Here is a 22,354-nt window from a genome sequence, read left to right as displayed (position 1 = left end):
CTGCCCCAGCTCTCAGCATCCCACCCCGGGCACCCCTCTGGGTGAGTCTGGGTGCACAGGGCCACCCTGCTTTCCTCCTATCCATGGTAGGGTGTTGAGCCCCAGCCCTGGCTGCGGGGCTAAAAGAGATCCCCTCCCTGGGCCAAAAGTGAGCGCCAGGCTGGGGTGCACCAAAGGGCCCCACCAATCCCCTCCAGGACAGCAATGATGACAGCACACAGGGTGGGAACGGTTTGGCTGTATTGATTCTGGAAGGAAATACAGGCAGTAATACAGAAGCTTTGCAAGCACAGATACATACGCGGTCTCGCTAGATCCTGCCGGAGTGGGGGGCTTGTGCTGGGGGCCTGATCCTGCCCCCAGGATGCACTTGAGGCAGGGGGTGGGGTGCTGCAGGCGTTCCCCAATCGAGGCAAAAAGCTGAAATCTCCATCAATGGCTGGATGGACCCTTGCAGAGAGGGGAGCTACCTGTGCTGGACCCCAAAATCCCCCTCACTCAAACAAAAAGCCTTCCTCAGTGCCTTCCTGGCAAACCAGCCCTGTCTTGGACTAAGCATCCTCAGCCTCATCCTGCCCTGAAATGGGCTCCTGAGCTCCTATCACCGGAGAAGAGCCAAAAAAACCAGGGGTGAACCCCACTGGATGCAGCAGCTCCCAAAGAGGAGGTCCCACTGGATCCGAGCCCACGGGAGCGAGGTCCATCACCCCCATCCACTAAATCCATCTGGTCCCGGGATGCAGCTCCAGTGGGTTTTCACTTTCCCTACTCCATCTATTCTCGATGCCGTGCGGGGTCCTGCGGGGCTCCCAGCCCTGCTCCGGAGTGGCCCCCACCTTGGCTAAGGCACAACTTGGCTGCTTAAAAAAAAAAGAAAACCCAAAGGACAAGACGTGCCTTGGATGGGAAATACAGTACGTGGACCGATGGAAGTGCACGTGGGCAAGGGGCTGGGAAGGGGGGTAATGCCCGCATGACCGCAGAGAGACATGGGGCATCACCCGCAAGGTGCCAGGAGCTCCCCGTGCCAGCACTGCAGTGAAATAAAAAAAAGGGGGGGGGGGAAGGAAGAAAAGGGAATTTTGGGTTCAGAACAAAAAAAAAAAAAAAAAAAAAAAAAAAAAAAAGGTTGCAAAGGGTTGAGACAGCAACCCTCCAGAGCGTGTGCCCACCGGCACAGTCAGGATGATCTGCAACAGCATTGGGGGTCTCAGCTCAGCCTCTGTCCCAGCACCTCTGTGGATCCGCCCAATGCATGCAGGAGCACACAGCTCTGATGGGGATGGCTTTGCTTCTCCCAATCCTATATAAAAAGCTTTGGCAAAAACGATATAATCTAAAGAGATATTAAACTACAATCTCTTCCCGCATGGCTGTTCAGTAAACATAATTCCTTGGTGTCTTTGGCTGAAGTTTTAAAAAAATTTTGAAGCTGAAAAGCTTTTTTTTGTTTGGTTTTTTTTTATAGAAATAGATTTTTTCTTTACAAAAAAAATCAAAGCATCTGTTAGCATTTTTAATATATATATATATATATAAAATTCCTGCTATAGAAAACAAAAAACCCAACCTTGGTTTTTGATATTGTTTTTTTAAAGGAAAAAAATTTGCTTTGGGAAAAAACTAGCTCAAGATGGCCAGGAAACACAGGAATGGTGCCACGGAGTTACATGATGCTGCAGTTTTGCACAGCCTGAGCCTGGGAGGAAGAAAGAAAAAGAAGAAAATTAAAAAAAACCCAGTGTTACTATCCATTTGCTCTGGCTGCGAAGGAGGCAGCAATGTCCAAGTGGGACCCTCTGGATGCCCACACTGCCTGGACTGTGTGCGCCCCTGGCTCTCGTCCACCCTGGCCCTTGGGGTATAATAAATACCCCTTGGCTGGGGTAATTATAGTGCTGACGTCAGAAGTTTGAGAATTAGAGGTAATATATGAGGGTAATAATATTGACTAATATTGAGAGTATTAATATTCAAGTGCTGAAATATTTGTTACCAGCAGGAATAACGCTTGGCAGTGGTGGAACGAGAGCTGTGGAGGACGAAGGATGCTACGAGGCTGCCAAGGGGGCTGAGCATGGGATGGCATGGGGAGACACTACAGCCACATCCTTTTCCAATCCCTCTCAGCCTCCACACTCCCCTTGCAAAGAGGCTTGTGCAAGCCCAAAGGTGCTCAGGGCAAGAGAAAAAGCAGATAGGAGGAGAGGAAGGAGGGGAAGGAACCCCCACAGTGCTGTCTTGTTGAGAAAGGATGATGCAGGGACAGGATGGAGACCCAGCAGCATAGGGACAGCCTGGACCCAGGGTCTGGAAATGGCACTAACCTGCCTACGGGGGCTGGAGTTCCCCAGGAGGTAGCTCCTGGTCACCAGGCTGTCCCCAAGGCCGATGCTGCCAGAGTCACCAATGCTGCGGTAGCTGCGGGTGACGGTCATGCTGGAAGTGGACGAGCCCGAGGACACGGTGTTGATACCGGTGTTCTGGTTGCCCGACTTCTCGGCTGGCTGACCGCATGTCCCACAGACCACTGTGCGTGAGCGGAGGTTGTATTCCCCGGGGTCCCCAGAGGCACTGCAGCTACCCTAGATGGGGGGGGAACAGACAAAACAACCTTGAGTGCTTGCCCGAGCATCTTCTGCCTTGAGCGCCCTGCCCTGAGGACTGCGGCAGCACAGGTGTGATCCAGGAGGGCTCTTCCAGTTAGTCTTCAAACAGGGTCTGCACTCCACCCATCCTCTCCACCACGTGGTTTAAAAATAATAAATTATTATTACTATTGTTGTTGTTATATTTATAATCCCAAATTACTGGGACTGGCACACTGTGGGTAGGTGAACTGTCCCTGCTGCCCTGTCCTTGCACCCTGGGCTCTCAGCACACAGGATACATCTTAACTGTGCTCCTCTTGTGCTTGAGTAAGAGCATCCTCTTCCTTGCTGCCTGGGAGAGTGCAGGCTCACTGCTTTACAATGGGAAATCCACTCTTGGAAAGGATTCAGTCCCCAGACAAATGGGCAGCAGTGGCCCGCAGGAGTTTGGCTCCTCTGTCCAAGGATAATCGATAGGCATCTCGGCACAGCTCTTCAGATCCGGAGAGCTCAAAGGAGAGCAGATGATGGACGCCCCATCCTGCTCCTGTCACACAGAGCCCTGGGGAACAGCATCCAGAGGATTTTTTGCCAGTGTTGAGGCACAGTGTGGTGGTGATGGCATCTCTCCATGTATGATTCCTGCGGGCACCTCGTGTGCAAGACAGATCTCTCCCTGCGGGACAGGCTGGCGGGGGCTCCTGGGCTGCAGCCAGGGATGTTTGATATGGGGAGAAGTGGCTGCAGCTCTGCTGCTGGCATGCTGCCTGCTCGCTGCCTGCTCTCTGCCCACTGCTCTTCCTGGTGCATATTTCAGCTCTGTCAGGGGAGTGATGGGCTGAGAGGAAGGACGAAGTCACCTCTGGATTTGTTCCAGTGCCCTCGCGAAGCGAAGAGGATGGAGCAGCTGCTACGGAGAAGTGTCGTCCATCAACTTCCCACCATCCTGTCCTCAACCTCCAAGCAATGTGAGGTACCAGCTCAGCCTCGCTTCCAGCTCCTCCAGCCCTTTCTGTGGCTGGTCAAGGTTGCTCAGCGTTGGAGATGACTTCCAGCAAGGTCTTTAGAGGTTTTTTTGCAAGCAGTCATCTTCTCTAGGTGCCAGAGGTCTATTGGCTTCTCCCATGGGGTTGTTTCCACAACAGCCTCCCAACTGCCTTCTCCCGTAAGGCCGGATCCTGTGTGATGCTGAGCTGCCTCCCACCCTGACTGGGACCAGACCTGAGCTCCCCCAGCATCCCTGCGACAGAACCCCTGGGACCAGTGCCTTCCCCAATGCGGTACTCACATGGTGATGGCGGTGGTGGATGTTAACTTCATCATCATCCTCATCCTCATCTTCATCGTTGATGATCACGGTGCGGACCAGTTTCCGCATGGCCACCTCCTGTGGGGGACAGGAAAGGAGTTGGAGGGGTTTGATGTCTACTGACCCCCCTGTGCCCCAACCCGGTGCTGCCATCGGGCTCTCACCTCCCCGTTGGAGTTGATCAGGGCAGTGCGCAGGCTGTCGCCAGACCCCCAGCTGCTCTGGGCTTTCCACACCACGTTGCTGGGGGGGCTATGGGTCGCCCCAGCCCCTGAGGCCCAGATCTAGGGAGAAAAGCACAGAGAAAAGCAACATCTCAGGTCTGCGGAGCCCTGACCCTGGGGATGTGGGTGTGTCCCCCTAAAAAAGCCAAACGCCAAGGAGCATGCACCCTGGCTCCAACCGCTCTGCATCACCAACAGCCTGGGTGGGTTTGGGATCTCAGGTGGATCCTTCACCAGGCAGTGACTCACCGTGACCACCTGGCCAGCCTTCAGGGTGAACTTTGGGGGAAAGCGGTAGGTGATGGGGGGATCATCTCCATTCTGTCGCTTGATCTGCCAGTTCCCCATCGCCTGGTCCTGCAAGAGAGAGAGAGCAGCAACCCTGAGATCCCCTGGTTCCTCCCCAGCTTGTCCCAGTTCCCCTCCTGCCCATGGGGTGAGGTGGGGCTGAACTACACCCCCAGGGATCTCAGGGATCATCGCTGAAGGCAAACACACCTCGTTAGACTTGTTCCTGAGACGGACGAATCTACCTTCCAAGTCCACCTCCTCCACGCCGACACGGCCGCTTGTCCGGGCATGGTGGGAAAAGCTGGTCCGACTCTCGCTGTCCTCCAGCTTCCTCTTCTTGGAGGAGCCCGGGGTGGACAAGTGGCTACGGGATGCACCTTTGTGGGAGGAAGGGCTGGGGGACAGCCTCAGCCTGGGCAGGAGAAGGTGAGATGGAACCAGTGAGGACATGAGGGCTGGGACCTGCATAGCCCACTGGGTGCAGCGCCCTGTGCTCACCGCTCCTCCTCGCCCTCCAGCAGTTTGCGGTAGGCATTGATCTCCATGTCCAGAGCCAGCTTGATGTCCAGCAGCTCCTGGTATTCATCGAGCTGCTGCTGCATGCGTGCCCGCATCTCAGCCATCTCCCGCTCCTTGTCGGAGAGCAGGCGCCGGTTGGTCTCGCGTTCCCTGGCCAGAATATCTTCCAAATCGTGTAGCTTCGCCTCCTTGGCAGCCAACTGTGTGGGGAGGGAAGGTGAGAGTGGCTATTCCACCTGGGGCCATCCCCAGGGTGGGGACATCCAGAGGGATCCCTTGGTCCTGACTCACCTGCTTCTGCAGCTGGCTGAGTTCAGAGGAGAGGTTGTCGATGCGGATGCGGGTTTGCTGCAGCTCCTCATGGGCAGCACCCACCATGTTGCTGTTCCTCTCAGCCGATTGCTTGGCATTCTCCAGCTGAAGGACAAAATGGGTGGGTTAGCATCCCCAGCACCCTCTGCCCACCGACACTCCACAGGGCAGGGTGGGAAGAGGATGGCTGTGTGTGGGTGTTGCTCACCTTCGCCCCATAGGTCTTCTCTAGTTCCTCCTTGTAAAGCCTGATCTGGGCTTCATGCTGGCTCCGCAACTCTTGCAAGGCTTCTGAGAGTTTGCTCTCAAACTCCCGCTGCCGCCCGTTGTCGATCTCTACCAGCCGGGTCTCATGGCGGCGCTTGGTTTCCCGCAGCTCCTGGGGACAGGTCAGGGGACACAGTGTCACCATGGGGTGGGACTGGCTTGGAAATGGGGACACAACACACAGGGGGCATCATTATCCCAAATGAGCCTGGCACTGCAGTGGCACATCGTGCCTCACCTCGCTATAAATGTTTTTCTGGAATTCGAGCTCTTCCTTCAGTGTTTGCAGCCGGTTCTCCGCGTCCACGCGGCGCAGCATCTCATCCTGCAGCTGCTTCTTGGCTTCGCTCAAGGCACTTTCCAGCTGCAAGGAATTGAGAAGGACCATCACGGTGGGCTCCTGGGGACTCTCCAGGCACACCACCCAGCGCTGGCTGGGGACCCACCACCCAGTCCCCTGGCACAGCGGGGAGCTGGCAGCCCCCAGGCAGGTGGGGGACAGGGGGGGTCTGTGGGGCAGTTGGGGACAGGGCTGCCATCACTCACCTTGGCCACCTGTGCCCTCAGATCCCGCACTTCAGACTCCAGATTCCTCTTCTCGCCCAGGGCTGTGGAGAGTGCAGCTTCCTTGGAGTTGAGCAAAGCCTCCACGTCCTTGAGGCGGGCCTGGGCAGTCAGCAGGTCCCCTTCCTTCTTGGCATTCCTGCAAGGCACCGGATGGCACAGGTGAGCAGGACAGCAGGGAGAAACCACGCATTGCACCTGGCACCCTCAGCCCAAGCACACAGAGCATCACGTCTGAACCCATCTGATCACCCCCAAAAGAGGTGCAGGATTGTACCTAACGCCCACCTGCCAATGGGACCGGCAGGTCCCAGCCACCCGGCGTGACCAGCACCAGTCTGGATACTGGAAAGCAGAAAGGGCTGGGAAAAAACTGGGTGAGCAGGAAGTGTCTCAGGGCTGTAACGCCCGTGTACAATATGCACACCCACGGCCCGGCTGCACCCACTAGAGGTCAGTGTGGATACAGCGCGGCGTCGTGTGACATCCAGCATGGCATGGCACGGCACGGCACGGTGTGACAGTGCAGCACAGCGTGATGTAGCACGGTGCAGCATGGCGTGGCACAGGGTGGCATGGCATGGCACAGGGCGGCATGGTGTGGCATGGTACAGCATGGCATGGCACAGTGCAGCATGGCGTGGCACAGTGCAGCACGGTGTGGCACAGTGCAGCATGGCATGGCACAGCGTGGCATGGTGTGACACGGTGCAACATGGCACGGCACAGTGCAGCACAGTGTGGTGTGACACGGTGCAGTGTGGAATGCCACAGGGTGGCGTGGTGTGACACAGTGCAGTACGGTGTGGCACAGTGCAGCATGGCACGGCACAGAACAGCGTGGTGTGACGTGGTGCAGCACCATGCGGCGTGGTGTGACGTGGTGCAGCACCGTGCGGCATGATGTGACATGGTGCGGCCTGGTGTGGCACAGTGCAGCATGGCGTGATGCCTCCAGCACTGCTATGCAACCTCAGAGCCCCTGCACTGTCCCACGCCTCCATTTCCCCCCTTGCTTTTTAAGCCCTCTGACAGCAGGTCAAGGCCATATATTTTCTCCCCCCTGTCCAGCAGAGGAGGAGGAATGATAGAATGGCTTTGGTGGACACCTGGCACCCAGCCAGGGTCAACCCACCACAGCAGCATACTAAACCATACAATCATCTAACTTGTAGGCTACAGAAATACCTTGCAGAGTAGTAACTAATGTTAGTAATAACTAATGTCTTACAGGCAGCAGACCCGAGAAACATTGCTGTTTGCCTAGGGAATTTGATCAAGACTAACGCACCAAAACGCAACCTGACACTATTTTGGTAGGCCCTATAAAAAGAAAAGGCCCGATGCTCTTTCTGCGGCACCCAGTAGCTGTCAGCACTGGGGTGGCTTGCACTGTTGGCTCATAACAGAGATTGTCAACCCACCTCCCTCAAAATCGGGTGTAGGACTCCCGGAGGCAGCGTGTGCTTGGGCAACAGTGCTGGCCATGGTGCCCCCTCGGCTGTGGGTGAGCACTGGGTGCACGCCGGCGCGTGGTGCACATTCCTGGGGCGGTGAGCACACACCCGCGCCATTAGATCATGGGTAAAAAAAATATCAGGGAGGGGCTCACGGCACAGACGGCACTCAGCCTGCCCCAGCTGCAGGATCTGTCCCCGGGACAGGATGGTGAACGTCAACAACGAGACGCTGAGGAGGTAGTTCGACTCTTCTCCTCCTGCCCACAGGGACCGGGACCCCAGGACAAGCAGGGGCCGGCGTTCCCAGACTTGCACGTATGTGGGAAGCTCCTTGCTTGGCCAACAGCAGATTTTCCTGCATTTCTTCCTGCTTCCTGAGCCAGCATGGAGAAGTTGTTCTGAGATATTCATATCACATGAGACCCTGCTGTACTCGATTAGCCCCATTTTGCAGGGAACCGCCATCCTGCTTGCCACAGCCGGCCGCCCGAGGAGTGCCGCCACGCCGGCGGGTCCTTCCCGTGCAACCCACTCCTTTCATGCCAGTGACTCATAGGACAAAAATGCCATCTGGGAGTGGATCCGGAGCCTCCTCGGCTCACTGCAAGCAACAGTTGAGGCTGTTTTCCCATCTGGCAGTGGCTTGCCCTTGCAGCCAGCCTGCCCACCCCGGCACTGCTGGTAGGGTTTAATCCTGCTGTCCTTGATCAAGTTAACCACCACTTAATTCTGGGAAGAGCTTGCCCTTGGTGTTTTGCTTCTGTAGCTCTTTGCTCGCCATGGCGGCTGCAGAGACTTGGGTGCGGCTGGGTGTCACTGGCTCTTTAGGATTGGGCTTGTGGCACGTGCAGCGCCAGGCACATCCTGAAGCCTCCGACTCTTTAGTACCATTTATAAGTGAAATACGGAGGGGAAAATGCTGAGACTAGATGCTTACACTTGTGTCTCTGCAGGGGTGACAGATTCGCCCTCTCCAGGGACTGGAGGGATCCAGGGCTCAGGGCAAAACACATTGATGCCTAGAAAACCCCATGGTAAATCCCAGAAGACTCGAGGACAAACCCATTTTCCTTAAAAGCCCCCGTGCTCAGCTCTGGGTAACACTGGGGAGGAGCAGAGATGGGAGCTCGGAGCTCACCAGCTGGGCTGCAGCTCCCTGGCAGCGGCTGCAGGGCTGAATTTGGGAGCAGTTCTGCAGGAAGGAGAGGGGTGATATGAATCCTGTCCTCTCCTTTCCTTTCCTCTGGCAAGTCTGGAGGTCTGCGTGACACGGCTCTCTGGGATCTGAGTATCTCCCCTCCATGTTCCTTCAAAATACAGCCCTGACCCCAAACGTGGCAGCCTCCAGATGAGATTTCAGCACGCACACAAGTCCTCTCCCACCCCAGGGACCCCTGTGTCCACCGATCCATGCAAGCCCTTGCCATCCACGATCCAGCCCAGCCAAGGTTTGGGTTTTCCCCTCGCCTCCTGTTGGGTCCTGCTTTTATCTCCCCTGCAGCCTCCGATGCTCAGCTAAAAATAAAAACTTTCATGGCAGCTGCATCACTCCCACCTCCCTCGGCAAGGGGATGAACAGGGACCTTCCTCCTCCTCCTCCTCAGAAGGTTTCACTGGTCTTCCCATCCTGCCTGCTAGAGCCTAAAAGATCACAAATTGTCTGCCAGCTGAAAGGGAAGCAGAGATCCACCCTGAAGGGCCGCATGCCTGCAGCCAGGGGACATGGGCTTAACGTCCTGCAGGATTTGATCCCCTGTGCTGGGAGAGTCGGGTGTAAAAATAAGCATTTATCGAAGCCAAGAGGAGAAAACACAACAGAGGCATCAAATCCTTAAGAAACAAATGTCTCAAGAGAAAAGATGGAGGGAAAAGGGGCCTCAAGATGTTTTATTTTTAGCTTTTAAAAGCAGGAAGGAGGGGAAAAAAAAAAAAAAAGAAAATTGCAGCTGAGCTGCCAGAAAATCCAAATGTTAACGGAAAGTTGGACCTGCTTTGACTGTACTCAGCACAGACACAGAAATGAGCCTGCAAAGCTGATGCAATGGCTTCCAAAAAGGGCCAGGGCTGAAGACCCTCGGGGCAGACAGTCCCTGCAGAAGGTTCAGGGACAGCCCCGCAGAGCAGCGCCCAGGATCTGCTATTGGTCCCCGTCACCCTGCCTCACAATCCCAGCCCAGAAACCTGACAGATCTGGGCTCTCCCTCTGGAAAAGCTGAGACAGGCCAGATCCATTGGAGCTCATGGGAGGCGAGCAGCTTTGGGCATGCACCCCGCTGGGCTGGTGGAAAGGTGCCAACCCTCTCTGAGAAGCCAAAGCCCACTAGATGCATTTTAGGAAACACTCTTTGGTTTCACCCTACTACTAATCACCACCAGCCATTTCTGAAGCACGAGGCTGCTCCTGTGAGCAGAGAGGCTGCCATTCGGCCGAGCTTCGCACACTGGAAGGGATCAACAAGGTGGGATGAGCCAGTGGAGAAAAAGGCGTTCTCCTCCTTCCCCGCCTCCAAATGGCAGCCGCCCCAGCCCAGACAAGGTGCTAAGTCAGGGGAGCTTGCAAGCTCACGCCCCATCTATAAATCTTTTTGCATGTCTGCAAATCCCCGGGGACCACAGGTTTCTTTCTCACCTTGCTGCCAGGGAGCCAAAGCGACATGCCAGCCTGCTCCCCTGCAACCCTGCCACAAGACTGGTGAAATGTTACCCCAGAAAAGACTTTACGACATATTTACAGCTTGGGAAACTGAGGTAAGAGAGGCATCATGTGCCCAAGGAGGTTTGTGATGGATCTGATTGCTGGGAGGACCCAGAAAACGTGCTCTGCTCTACTGTGGGCTTGCTGCTTTGCACTGCACTGCTTCCAGCACCAGGGATTGGTCCCAGGGATCACTCCTCCCATCCCAGGGATCGTTCCCCCACCGCAGGGATCGCTCCCCCAATCCCAGCGATCGCCCCCCCCATCCCAGGGACCAGGGCCCCACAGGGGAAGCAGCAGGGACAGCATGAGGAAAGGCGGTCTTGGGAAAAACCTCTGCAGTGGGGCAATGGGAATATGGCAAAGCAGCTTCTCCCAGCTCCTGACTCATCTGTGCCGCTGTGCTTTTGCCAAATCACCAGGATAAACATAAGCTGGTCTCCTAGCAGGGGAGCTGTAAATAGCCAGCTCGATGTATAGCAAGGACAACATCTGCACAGAGCCAGCATCCTGTTAGGCACCAAAACCCCTGCCAAATGGCAGCCAAGGGATGCCAGTGCTGGCTGTGTTCAAGGATGCACGGAAACAGCCCCAACCCTCCAACGCTGGCTGTGCCAAGCCCCTTCCCAGTGCCAGGGCTGGTGCTGGCCATACTGCGCACTCCTGGCATGCTCCTAGCACACTCGTCCCTGGGGCTGAGGGGCTTGCTCAGCTCCGCATGGCCCCAGAGGAGCGAGAACACCTTGTTGGCATCTCCTAAGAGCTGGGCTTCCCCCTCCTGGAATTGGGATCTGGCCTTTTCTTGCATTCTAAAAATGAACCAAAACCCACTGCTTCATTGAGAACCAGAAAAGAGCATTTCACAGGGATGCAAACAGACCCTTCAGCCTGAGGTTCCCAAAATCTTAGCCATTCCTGTCCCTCCACAAACCCCATCACCAGGAGCCTTGCTGGGAATTGCAGGTGCATACCAAGTCCAGCACAACTGGACCCAACCACAGCTGATACCTCCAGGAATCAGCTACAAATACTCCCCACGAAGCCTTTAAGGAGCTTTTCTCCTTTCGCTGAATATGCCAGAGCAAACGCCCAGCACCCACGCACAGTCTCCCCGCAGCCTCGCCTCTCGGGATGGGGAAAAGCGATTGGGCTTTATCAGCACTGCAACAAATCGATGCACGAGACCATGGCGTGGACCGATGGCCCTCCTCGCTACTTTAAAAGCCAGAAACACAATTTTGGAGAATAAACAGTATATTAAAAAGCCTCATGCAGCCCATGCTGGCTGGGGAGCCCCAGCTAGTGTCACTCACTCCCCATCCTGGGCTGTCACGCCAGTGCTGGTGACTCATCCCAGCCTTCGCCAGCAGCTCGAAATGGAAATCCCAAGTCACCAAGTGACGTTGCTGTTTGGGCTGAGTCCCCCCTAGTAACAGGAGGGCTCTGTGGTTTTGAAGGGCAAATGATATTACCAGAGGGCTTTTATAGCTGCAAAAGGGGGTTTTGCTGGCTTCCACGTAGGAGTTGGTGGGGGAACAGACAGGACTTGGCTTTCTGCTGTCCATGCTGCACTTTTGGGGGCCCCAGGTGAGGTTTGCATTAGGCATAAATCTATGTGTCTGCATAGACAAGGGGCAGGATTTATTCTTCACAGACGCGTGCCCCAGCGTGGAGCAGGCTTAACAACTTCCCACCGGGTCTGCTGCTGCCTTGCTGCCTGTGAAACCTTCTTTCATAGCTGCCTTTAACTTCTCCAGGGTGCAGCAAGCCACAGGAGACAGATGCAAAGAGGATGCAAAGAGCTGGGAAAGAGCAAGCGAGCATTGGCTGCTGGAAGCCACCAGTGCCAGGAGCGTGCAGACCTGGGCACTGCTCGTGGCTGACCCTCAGGGACGAGCGAGCAAACTGAGGGCAGAATTTCCATATGGATTCCCTTTGCTACAAAAACCCTGGGTTACTTGGAACAAGCAGAGACCCAGACCTCCAGGCTGGGATTACATGCAAAGTGCCACCAGTTGAAACTTTATTTAGCAAAACTGGTCCAGCCCCAGGTTTGTACCCTGAGCTGCTATTGCAGAGTTCGGCAATTTGTCTGCACATTGCACAGGAAAAAGCTTGGCCAATGTTTTTGTCTATGTAGGTCCCAAGGCAATTGGCTGATCCTGGGGTTTCCAGAGGGAGGGCTGGTTCCTTGCTTGCAAAAACTGCATTTTCCATTGACAAAAATCACCAAAGACCTTAAAAACCTGAACACCTCTACTGCTTGGAAAACCACGATCACTGATCAATCCCCACTCGCCAGCCCAAGCTCAGCACGACCCAAACCAATATATTATGAACGTGCCAGCTTGCCTTTTGCTGGCCTCCCATAGAATTTTGAATCAGGTTATCTAAAAGACACTTGATGGCCTGGACTTAAACCATCTTAAATATAGATTAAAGCAATAATGTCCTTCATCAGGAGAAAGGAACTCTCTAAAGACTAGAATTGTGGTGGAAATAAATTTCTTTTAGACATAGCTCAAATATGTGAATACAACACCTTCCACGTTGTTCACTTTCCATCTTCTGAGGACAAGGTTTGTGTAGAAAAAGCACAAGAAGAAAGCTTGTTTTTACAATCCAGAATTTACTAACACTTTGTAGTGTTGTAGATCCTATAAAAGCCTGTTTAAAGCTTAAGCCTGCATTGTGCATACTTCTGCCTTTGGGAAGAGAACAAGGAAATTCAAAGTATTCGTTGCAATACTGTGAACATTCAGGATGGTGACAAGTGCAGTTTTGTATCTTTAATATAAATTTGGACTGAATGAAATTTAAGGGATTTTGCTCAGTCTTGACTATCTTACCCTGTCACAGCAAATTCCAGTTCTTGCAATAACTGGGTTCAAACTTATTGGGAAAGTTTTGTATGTAATTTTTTTTTTTCACCTAAAATGACTCCTAGTGTTGCACCTCCGTAGAAATCCCAAATCATTAGATTTACTTTAATACAGCCTTCTTTTGATGAATGAGAAATGCAAAGCCTATAAATCACCACCTTAAAGGATGAAGACAAAGTGCAGATTCCCAGTGTTTCCCTGGGGGATTTGACACAGTGCAGGGAGGTCTTACAAATGTAGTTAAAAACAGTGAGCTGAGTCACTCATATTAATCACATCTTTGGGACCAGGAGCATTGGAGCAGGGGGGGAAAACAGCCATAAGCTCATGTTTCGCTGGGACCTGGTGATGTGGCCAGGACTTGGGGCAGCAGAGAAGGAGCAGGGATGCAAATCCCAGCCCCAGGAGCAAGGAAACGCGTTGCCACTGTGTAAATGTGGTGGTTGGCTCCTTTTTCCTCTGCACACACGTGCGGTCCGACAGCATCTCTGAATGCAAAGCTTTGCAGCCCCTAAGTGCAGTGATGGAAAGCAATGAGGAGGTTGCTCTGCTTATGGGGGCATCGCTGTCCCGGCTATGCTGTGGGGAGAAAGCTGCACCCCAGCCAGTGCCTGCTGCATTGCACTGATCCGGAGCTGGGAACAGGGTGCCTGGGCGAGATGGGACAAGGTGGAGAGGACTCGAGAGAGGCAAAACAGGGAGCAAGCTCAAGGTCTCCTTTTTCCTCTCCAGCAGCAGCAGCTCACCCCATTTTCCATAAATCTGGGTACACAAATCTTCCAGCCAGCAAAATTTGCTTTAGAAACAAAGTGGGGGATTGTTAGATCCAGATGCCACCCATCTTTCTGGGAACAAAAGGGTTTGCTATCCCTGCTCCAAGGGCACAGATAAAGGCAGGCGAGGTGTTTACATTGCCACAAGGTTTGTTTGCATGCAGTGGCGGCGAGGCTGGCGCAGGTTGCACTGGAGCCACCTTGTTTGCCCACTTCGGCTACCGGCCTGAGTCACTGCTGGCATTGCGAGCTCCCGGCTGCATCGCCTCTGTCAGGGAAGCTGCTGGGATGGGTCTCAATGCGATGCCATTGGGAAAAGGCAGCTCAGCACAGGGACAAGCAGCGATGAAGATGAGTGGGGACGTTAAGCTGTGCTCTGCCATACGCAGCCAGTGCAGCAGATGCTCCCAGCACACCTCTGCCCGCTTTCCCTGCCAGCATGCACCGTGCCAGGATGAAGCCCAGACCTGTTTGGCACGTGTGCAGGAAATAACCACTTCCCCACCAGAGAGGACCGCAGACATGGCAGTGCAATAGCTACAATTGCTGCTTGCACAGAATCACCCTGAAAACGGGGGCACTGCAAGAGGCTTCAGTCTCCCCACTATCTCCCTCTTGCTCAGCCCCACGGGCCCGCACAGCACTCCTCACAAGGAAAGCCCCCGTCTGGCAGCTTTTTGCACTGGAATGACAGAGCCAAGGCTGGGCTGCAAAAATCAGCTCCTCTTGCTAGTTGAGACACGCATGCCGCAGGTTTGTGTCTCTGCCCTGCAAGTGGGGGCTCTGGGTGCAACCCACCCTGCAAAAGCATGATGTCAAGAAGCAAATCTGCTCTCCCCAGCACAATGCTTCCCCCCAAAGCCCATGGCATGAAGGCTCAGCTTTGCAAAACTCACCCTAATTTCTCCTAGTGCCCACAGGGCTGTGGGGAGATGACTGGGGGAGCGAGTGCAGCACGGTGCCCTGTGGGGTGGCATCCTTGCACCCCACAGATGCTGCTGGGGAGCAGGTTATCCACAAGCACCCATCAGGCCAGGAAGGAAGGGGCAGGTGAGCGTGACTGCGGAGCAGCGGGTGCCTGCCGAGGACGCAGTGAAGCATGGTCCCGCGCCGGCCGCACCCTGCTCCAGCCCCAAAGACATGCAGCTGAGGATGACTCATCTCCCTGCTCATGCTTTGGTGCAGGTCTCCAATCCTCCTTCTGCCCCACTGCAACCTCCCTCCATGTCCCCACGGAGGGGGACAGGTGTTAAAAAAAACATGGAGAGCGGCACAGAGGTTTTATTGCCCCCATTCACGTCTTGCTTCACCACTGGGCTGCAAAAGCTCTGTGAGTGCGGCCCAGGGCTGGATCCAGAGCCCTCCCCAAAGCCACTGGCAAGCCCCGAGCTCTGCTCGGCCACTGTATTGCAAGGAGAGGGGGACAAGTGGCTCTTCCCAGTGGAGAATGGGAGCTGCAATGGGGCAACTGGCCATCCCCAGTGGTGGAAAACAGCCAGGTACCCATGAGCACTAAGGCCAAGTCTCTTTTGGGGTCCTACCCCTCTGAAGCCCGCACGTTACACATCCATGTCAAGAGCTTGGACTTTTTTTGGGGCTCACACAACTCAGAGCTGGGGCTTTAATGGAGAAAGTGTGTCACTAAACTGTTATTAAATAAAATCCCAACAAATTGGCACTATGGAGCTCGGCTGCCAGCTGAGCACTGCAGCAGGGAGACACCTTTCCTCAGCTGGGGCTGGGGGCACCAAGCTGGATGGCAGGATGAGATGGATGCTGAAAGCAGCAAGCCGAAGCAAGTAGCTGGAGGTGGCTTTTGTCCAAGAGGGTTGAGAGACCTCTGCTATCAGAAACACTCTCCGACAGAGCTGCTTCTGAGCCACTCACAGCCCCGATGGAAAAGTTCAAGAGCTTCAGAAAAGCTGTTGTTTGCTCCTAACCCTGGCTCCATCGGCTCTTTGCAGAGACATGGCACCAATACCTGTGATGGCGCAACCCCATAATTAAGCAGGGTAAAGTATAGGCAGTGGGGCATTCACTGTGCATGCTCCCTGGGCTGCTGAGGAACTCTGTCCCTATTGCTATTGCACCTCCTGGCTCTAAACATGGGAAGGCAGCAATGAAGCATAATGGCTAGCTACAGCTTGGAGGATAACCCCAGCTACTGGTGCCTTCACCTTCATCGTGGAAAGGAAATTGGATTACAATCGACAACGGGCAATGCTGACTCAGCATCACTCAGGAACGGAGGTGTCCTAACCCCAGTTTGGTTTTGTGGCATCTCTGTGGGCTTGGTTTAATGCACTTCATTAACCAACTTCCACCCCTTTCGGCTCTCCTTAATACCTACAGCCCCAGATCACACCATGGGGCTCGCGGACAAACTGCGATGCCCTGCACATACCGAAATGGGGTTCCTCTAGGATGGCTGAGAGCCAGGCTGTAGCACAGCAGTCTCTGCACTAGAGGCTGGTGCATGGGGCTGCAGCTGCCACCGCACCGTGCCAGCCCCTTGCAGTTGTTCAGCTTCACATTGGGACTATTCAACCCTCGGCAGGAAGGGGAAGGGAGTGGAGGCAGGTGGGCACCCAGCCCCGACACCCTGGCGAGGGGCTGCGGGTCACTGACGGCAGCTGTGGACAGATATGGGTTTCACGTGGCACCAGCCTCAGCTTTTTGGGAATGTGCTGAGCTAGTCACGGAGGAACAGGCTTAGCAAACTGTCTCAGAGAGACAGCAGGACAGGGAAATGGGTAACGTAGTTGGTGGCAGGACAGCAGGAGGCCATTCCCAACTCTACTCTGGGGCTGCCCATCCCAAACCCACTGGGCTGATGCTTCTCCAGGGACTCCTCCATGCCAGCCCTAATTTTGGCCAGGACCAGAGGGAGAGCTCCGGTGGCTTCCTCCTATCCCAGCTGCCAGCAGCAGGGAAGGAAACTGCTGCTCCCAAAGGACATGAATTTAGCAAAATAAGGAGCCCCACCCCAGCCACACCACCCTCGTCGCATGCCTCTACTGAGCACCGTGCCGGGAAAGGCTCTCACTTTTGCTGGGCTCCAAAGTTTAAGCGTTAATGGGATTCAGACAACTGAAGTGGCGTGCACGAGGCTGAAAAAAACACTTGTGGCAGCAAGCGTGGCCAGGGCAGGCTGAGACACACTGCGCTAGGTGCTGTACAGGGGATGGATGCATTCCCACACCAAAACCAGCCCCATTTCCCTTTGCAATTGCTTCTCTTTAATCCCCCAGCTCTGAGGTTAAGGTCCTTTAATCTGCCAAGGGGATCCTATTGTAATAAAAAAACGTTTAGGGCAACGGGATTTCTTCTCGTTCCTCTCATCCCTGGGAACACACCACACAATGAGGGGACAGCCCAGCCCTGCAGCAGGATGGGGTAACAGTAATGTCTGGAAGATGTTGGTAAATGCAGCCAGCGGTGAGAGCAGAGCCACAAAAAAATAAAGTGCTGGAACCTTTTCCTCTGCCTGAGATCATCCTGCTTTGGATGTTTGCACAGACAAGAAATATTCCTGCATAGATATAGTCACGGGCTAACGAAAACCTCAGCCTTGAAGCAACAGGGCTTTTGCTGCAGAGCCTTTTAGCTTTGCAGCACGTGGGGAAGGCAGGCATGCCCAGCCATCCCAAGATGCCAGGTGTCAATGTCAGGGGAAAATAAATCTGTCCAGAGCACTGGAGACTCAGGGGTGGGTATTTAAGAGGGTCCCAGAGGGGCATTGGGGGTCCCAGACTAGCCCCAGCTCTGCGTCGGCTGCTCCCCCAGAGCATCACCCAGCTGCACAAGCTGTTCTTTGTTTGCTCCAAAAGGGCAAAGCCTCCTCCGAGCCAAACCGTTCCTTCCCTGGCAGAATTTCTATGAGACAGAGGGGGGGAAACAGCCCAGGAGCCTGAGGTTTCTCCCCCACGCAAAATGTTCTAGCACAAGCACATTGCTGCTGAAGGCGGCACAGAGGCAGCACCCAGCCCTGCAGCAAGGAGTTTTGTTTTGGTTTTTTTTCCCTCTTCTTTTTATTTTTTCTTTTTTACAGTAAACGGGTCCCATTTACCTGCTACTTCCTGGAAAATATCACTGAACCCAGCACAGGGCAAAATCCACCTAAGTATGGGGAATCTGGCACCCTCACTGCTGCCTCCTTTGCTCTGCCCTTGGATGAGCTTCCCTCCCCCGCCACTGCAATGACCGTTGGAAAACAGGAGATTTTTCCTCATTAGGGCCAGGGATGAGATTTGGGCCCAGGGAGGAAGAGGCACTGCCAAGGCACTGGCTTAATCAGGTTAGGGGCTGCAATTCAGGAAGCCATCGCTCATCAGATGCACTGCTAACAAAGCTCTGGCTCCTGTTTCGGAGGACGGAGCCAGCCACAGCACAGCCACCCCTTGCCCATGGGAGCGGGGCACTGGGACCTCCCCCCACCCCGGGGCTCCTTTCCTGGGGATGGAGGTGCCCAAGGGCTGTATCCATACACCCCTGTGCCCCCAGCCTGGGGCTTGCACTGACAAACACCTCCGTCTTGACAATCTGGGATGAGGTGGATCCTCAGTGGAGCAAGGCAAGGGCTGGGACTCCTGTTTTCACCCTGTGAGTCAGGAGCCAGCTCATGGAGAGGGGGCAATGGGCAGGACCGGGATGCAGAGCATCTCTCTGCAGCAGCCCAGTGCTGTGCTGGAGCCTGTGCCCCTCCAAATCTCACCCCTCCTTGGGGACTGCAGTTCAGGGACACCTGGGATGGGGCATTTCAGGCAGGTCCTGGCTCTCCCCCACAGTCCGGGAGGGGACGATACCAGGCGCTGCCAGCACCCCTGAATCACCAGCTGCCCTTGCCACACCCTCTGCTTTGCCACAAAAGTGGCTCTGGCATGGCCAGCGGCCACGCAGAGCTGGGGAGCTGATGGGGAAGCCCAGGGGCTGGGGACACGGTGTGGCATAGGGCCAGCGCCAGGCTGCCCAGGGATGAGGGTCCCCTGGTGCCAGGAGCCGGGGTGGGTGCTTTGGGGAACCCCTCCTGGAGCGGCATCGAGAGCAGCCAAAGGGTCAGTGGGAAGGATCCAGCCTGAAGGGAAGAGCAGCCAGCCAGGAATAGAGGGGTGGTGGGAGGCAAAGCGCAGGCAGCTGCCTGCACCTTGACCCAGCTCTGCCCCAGGCTGGCCAGACCCTTCTCCATCCACGCAGCTTTTGCACCAGCGCGTTGGTAGCTGGTGAGACTGGCCTCCTGTTTGCACACCCTGTCCCTCTCCAGCCAGCACCTCTTCCTCCACCCCAGATAGAGCACCCAGCTCCCCTTCCTCCCAGAGCAGGCCCAGCACCCACTGACTCCGCCAGTGCCAGGGACTGTGCTGCAACCAGCCGTGCCATGCCCCAACACCCCCAGCCCCCCACCCTCCCTTCTGTGCAGGCAAGACAACCCCGGCTGTGGGCAGCGGCAATGCTGTGGGTGCTGATAACATGGCCGCAGAGCTGCCTGCCCTGCAGGAGATACCCGGCGCTTCCCCTGGGGCTGACAGGGAGAGCGAGGGGAGCAGAGGGCTGATGAGTTATTTATTAGCCAAAGTGTCACTGCACCGAGGTCAGTGGAACTGCCCGGGACAAGGTGCTGACCCAGGGGCTCAGGTTGGGCAGCAGAGCCGGCAGGACCGGTACCTCCCTGCCGAGCCAGATAGCAGAGAGCAGAGCAACACCCGCACCACCTGCCCTGCCACGAGAGCGGCACGTGTACTTCCTGACCCCGTGAACAGCTCCGACCCATCCGAAGGGTCGGGCCCGTGGCAGACCCATACCCCTGTGCCTGAAAGACTCGGGGTACCCCAGCCAAACTGAGCCCTAGGAACAACATTGCAGCTTGGCAGCTGATTTCTGCCCCTCTCTGAGCAGCTCTGCCATACTGAGGAGTTCCCCAGGACACAAGACGAGCTGCTGCCCCTTTGCAAGGATTTTGGAGGTTGGAAAGCGGCCCCGACGCCACCGCCCAAGGAAGCCGGGGCATGCCAGAGACAGGAATGAATAGCACCGGCTTCCCCCGGTAGAACCCCTCTTCCATCTCACCAGCGGTGACTCAGAGACGACTCAACACATTGAAACACCTCTCTCCTTCAGAAACTGCGCTCACTGCCCATTCTCTGAAAACGGTGGTCTGAAACCTGCCTCCAAACCGAGAGAGCTGCTCTTTGGGAATCCCCTTGAGTCAAGGAGCTTTTTCGGGGTGATCTGTCAGCGTTAGGGTATGAGCACAGCAAGCTCCAGGAGTGCAGCCCGTCGCAGAAAAAAACCATCTCTTTGCAGGGACACTCTGCAGCACAGCCAGATCCAGGCTGAGTATGCAGCTCTCAGCCAGGGACGGCTGCAGGCCGGGCATTTTTTCCAACCCTTGAAAGATTGTGGCCAAGATAGTTCTGGGTTTGCATAAGGCAGCAGAAGCCTTTAGACAGCTCAGCTCCTCGTCTCACCAGCTCCCAGATCCTTGGGATCTGGTGAGCAGGGATCTGCCTTGCAGCAAGCGGGACGAGCAAAGCCGCCTTATCTAAGGACAGAGCCACAGCAGTGCACGGGAAATAGAAAGCTAAATATAAAACACCACACAGCTTTCAAAGACAGCTGTAAAAGGCTGCACATTCACTCCCTTCCCAGTAGGTAGAATATTTATGGCATCTTCTGAGGAAGTTAATTTTAGCCTCATTTGGTACAGACTCAAAACAAGGCGTCCAGAATAAGAGGCAAAAGATCAAATGAAGGAAGAGGGGGTTATCCCACCACTGCCCAGCCCGGATCCTGCCCCAAGCCAAAGCTGATGACAGAAAGGGACCCGCTCACTCCTTCCGTAGAACAGGACTCAGGGAGCTGAGCATGACAGGGCTGTGGTCCCAGTGCCACACGGGCTGGCAGAGCCCCGGTGAAGCCCAGTGGCCGGTCTCTGCCTGGCCAGCAGTGTGACACTGGCCAGGGAGGCCCATGGAGGGATCCACATCCTCAGGGGACCTGCGCTGGACATCTGCCACAGTCCTGAGGAGGGGAGGGCAGAGGCACCCAACAGCAGCAGGGAGGCACTTGTGATGTCAGGAAAGGAGAGACATAAACCTGATGGGAAGGGGCTGGAGGGACTTGAGCCTCAAAACAGACCTGGAGCACATCACCCAGAGCCAGCTGATGGGAAAGGGATACAGGCATTGCTGGAGCATTGCCTGCCCCAAAGCAGGGGACCCCGCAGAGCAGGGACAGCTTGGCACAGGGAGGGTTAAGGCAAACAAAACCCGAGCAGGTTCTTTAGCTGGTGCCAAAGACAGCAGAGGAAAATAGGACGAGCAGGCAAGATCTGTGGGCAGGACAGAGCCAGCTGGCTGGCATTGCTTCCCGGTCTGCGCTGGAGCGCGTTTAGGAATAGCTCCAGGATGATGAAGGCGGAGGGGCCGCCAGCCCGGCGCTCACACCCGGTGTCGCACAGACCCTCCCCAGGAGCCCAGGGCATGTCCGCTCAGCCCCGGCCCTGAGCTTTCGCAGCTCTGCTCCCAGATCCCCTCTCCAAGGGCATCCTAGCCAAAGATGGCGCTTGGAGGGAGAGCAGGAATGCCGGGAGAGCTTCCCTCCTCTCTCAGTCCCTGCCACGGACACTCCTGCCCCAGACGGGTCACGGGTTTCCCCTCTCCCTGCCTCCTCCAGGTCGCTCCTTCCTCCCTCCCGGCTCCCTGCCAAGCATGACGACAGTGACTGTCCCGGCACAGTCCCCCCCCGTGCCCACGGCACTCACCGGGCTTTCAGCTCCTTGTGCTCCTCCCGGACTTTGCTGAGCTCCAGCTGCAGCCGAGCTCTCTCCTTGGCCACCGAATCCAAGGTCTTGCGGGCATCCGCCAGCTCTGACTCATAGGCAGCCTTGATGCCGGAGACCTCACGGCTCACCACCTCCTCCGATTCGGTGATGCGGAGCCGCAAACCGGCATTCTCCAGCTCCAGCGAGCGCACCTTGTCGATGTAGACGGCCAAGCGGTCATTGAGCTCCTGCAGGTCCTCCTTCTCCTGCAAGCGAGTGATGCGGGTTGGGGACAAGGGGGTCCCCGAAGCCCCGCTGCGGGTGCTCCGCTTCTGTGAAGGCGTCGCCATGGGGTCCGGCGTCGAGGCGAAGGACACGGCACAGGTCACAGCTCAGCGTCCCACGCCACCCACCCAGCTGTCTCGGCTGCTCCTGGTTGTCTGAGTGACTTGCTTATATCCCAGCTGGGCTGTGCACTGGGAGGAGGAGCTGCGAGGAGGAGGCGGGTGGAGTTATCCGAAACCTGGGTGGAGACAACCCACTTGCATCAGTCAAGGCCTTTCCTTGGGAAAGGCTGGCAAAGCATCCCTGGGAAAAGGGGCCTTGGGAGGGCGGCTCTGGGGCGAGCAGCCCAGGGTGACCCCCCCTGCAAACACCCCACCCACCCCCTTTTCTAGTGCAATTCCCCCAGCAGAGGCTGGTTTTCAG

At 55.7% G+C, this 22,354-nt stretch overlaps 1 protein-coding gene across 1 annotated transcript; it reads right to left on the bottom strand.

The window, feature by feature from the left end:
• Window positions 1–220: 220 nt before the first annotated feature.
• Window positions 221–22,115, bottom strand: LMNA (lamin A/C). Its single transcript, XM_049805399.1, has 12 exons — window positions 21,647–22,115; window positions 6,060–6,216; window positions 5,752–5,877; window positions 5,455–5,625; window positions 5,226–5,351; window positions 4,914–5,134; window positions 4,623–4,827; window positions 4,374–4,481; window positions 4,065–4,184; window positions 3,880–3,978; window positions 2,328–2,585; window positions 221–1,699 (listed from the first exon to the last, which is right to left on the bottom strand). Exons 1-12 carry the CDS (start codon window positions 21,994–21,996, stop codon window positions 1,667–1,669), a joined length of 1,974 nt encoding a protein of 657 aa, XP_049661356.1. The 5' UTR covers window positions 21,997–22,115; the 3' UTR covers window positions 221–1,666.
• Between the last annotated feature and the right edge of the window lie 239 nt (window positions 22,116–22,354).

This window comes from Accipiter gentilis, chromosome 7 (genome assembly GCF_929443795.1).
Source record: "Accipiter gentilis chromosome 7, bAccGen1.1, whole genome shotgun sequence".
NCBI classification, from domain to species: Eukaryota; Metazoa; Chordata; class Aves; order Accipitriformes; family Accipitridae; genus Astur; species Astur gentilis.
Note: the sequence above shows the minus strand (reverse complement) of the source record. Positions and strands in the feature narration are given on the sequence as shown.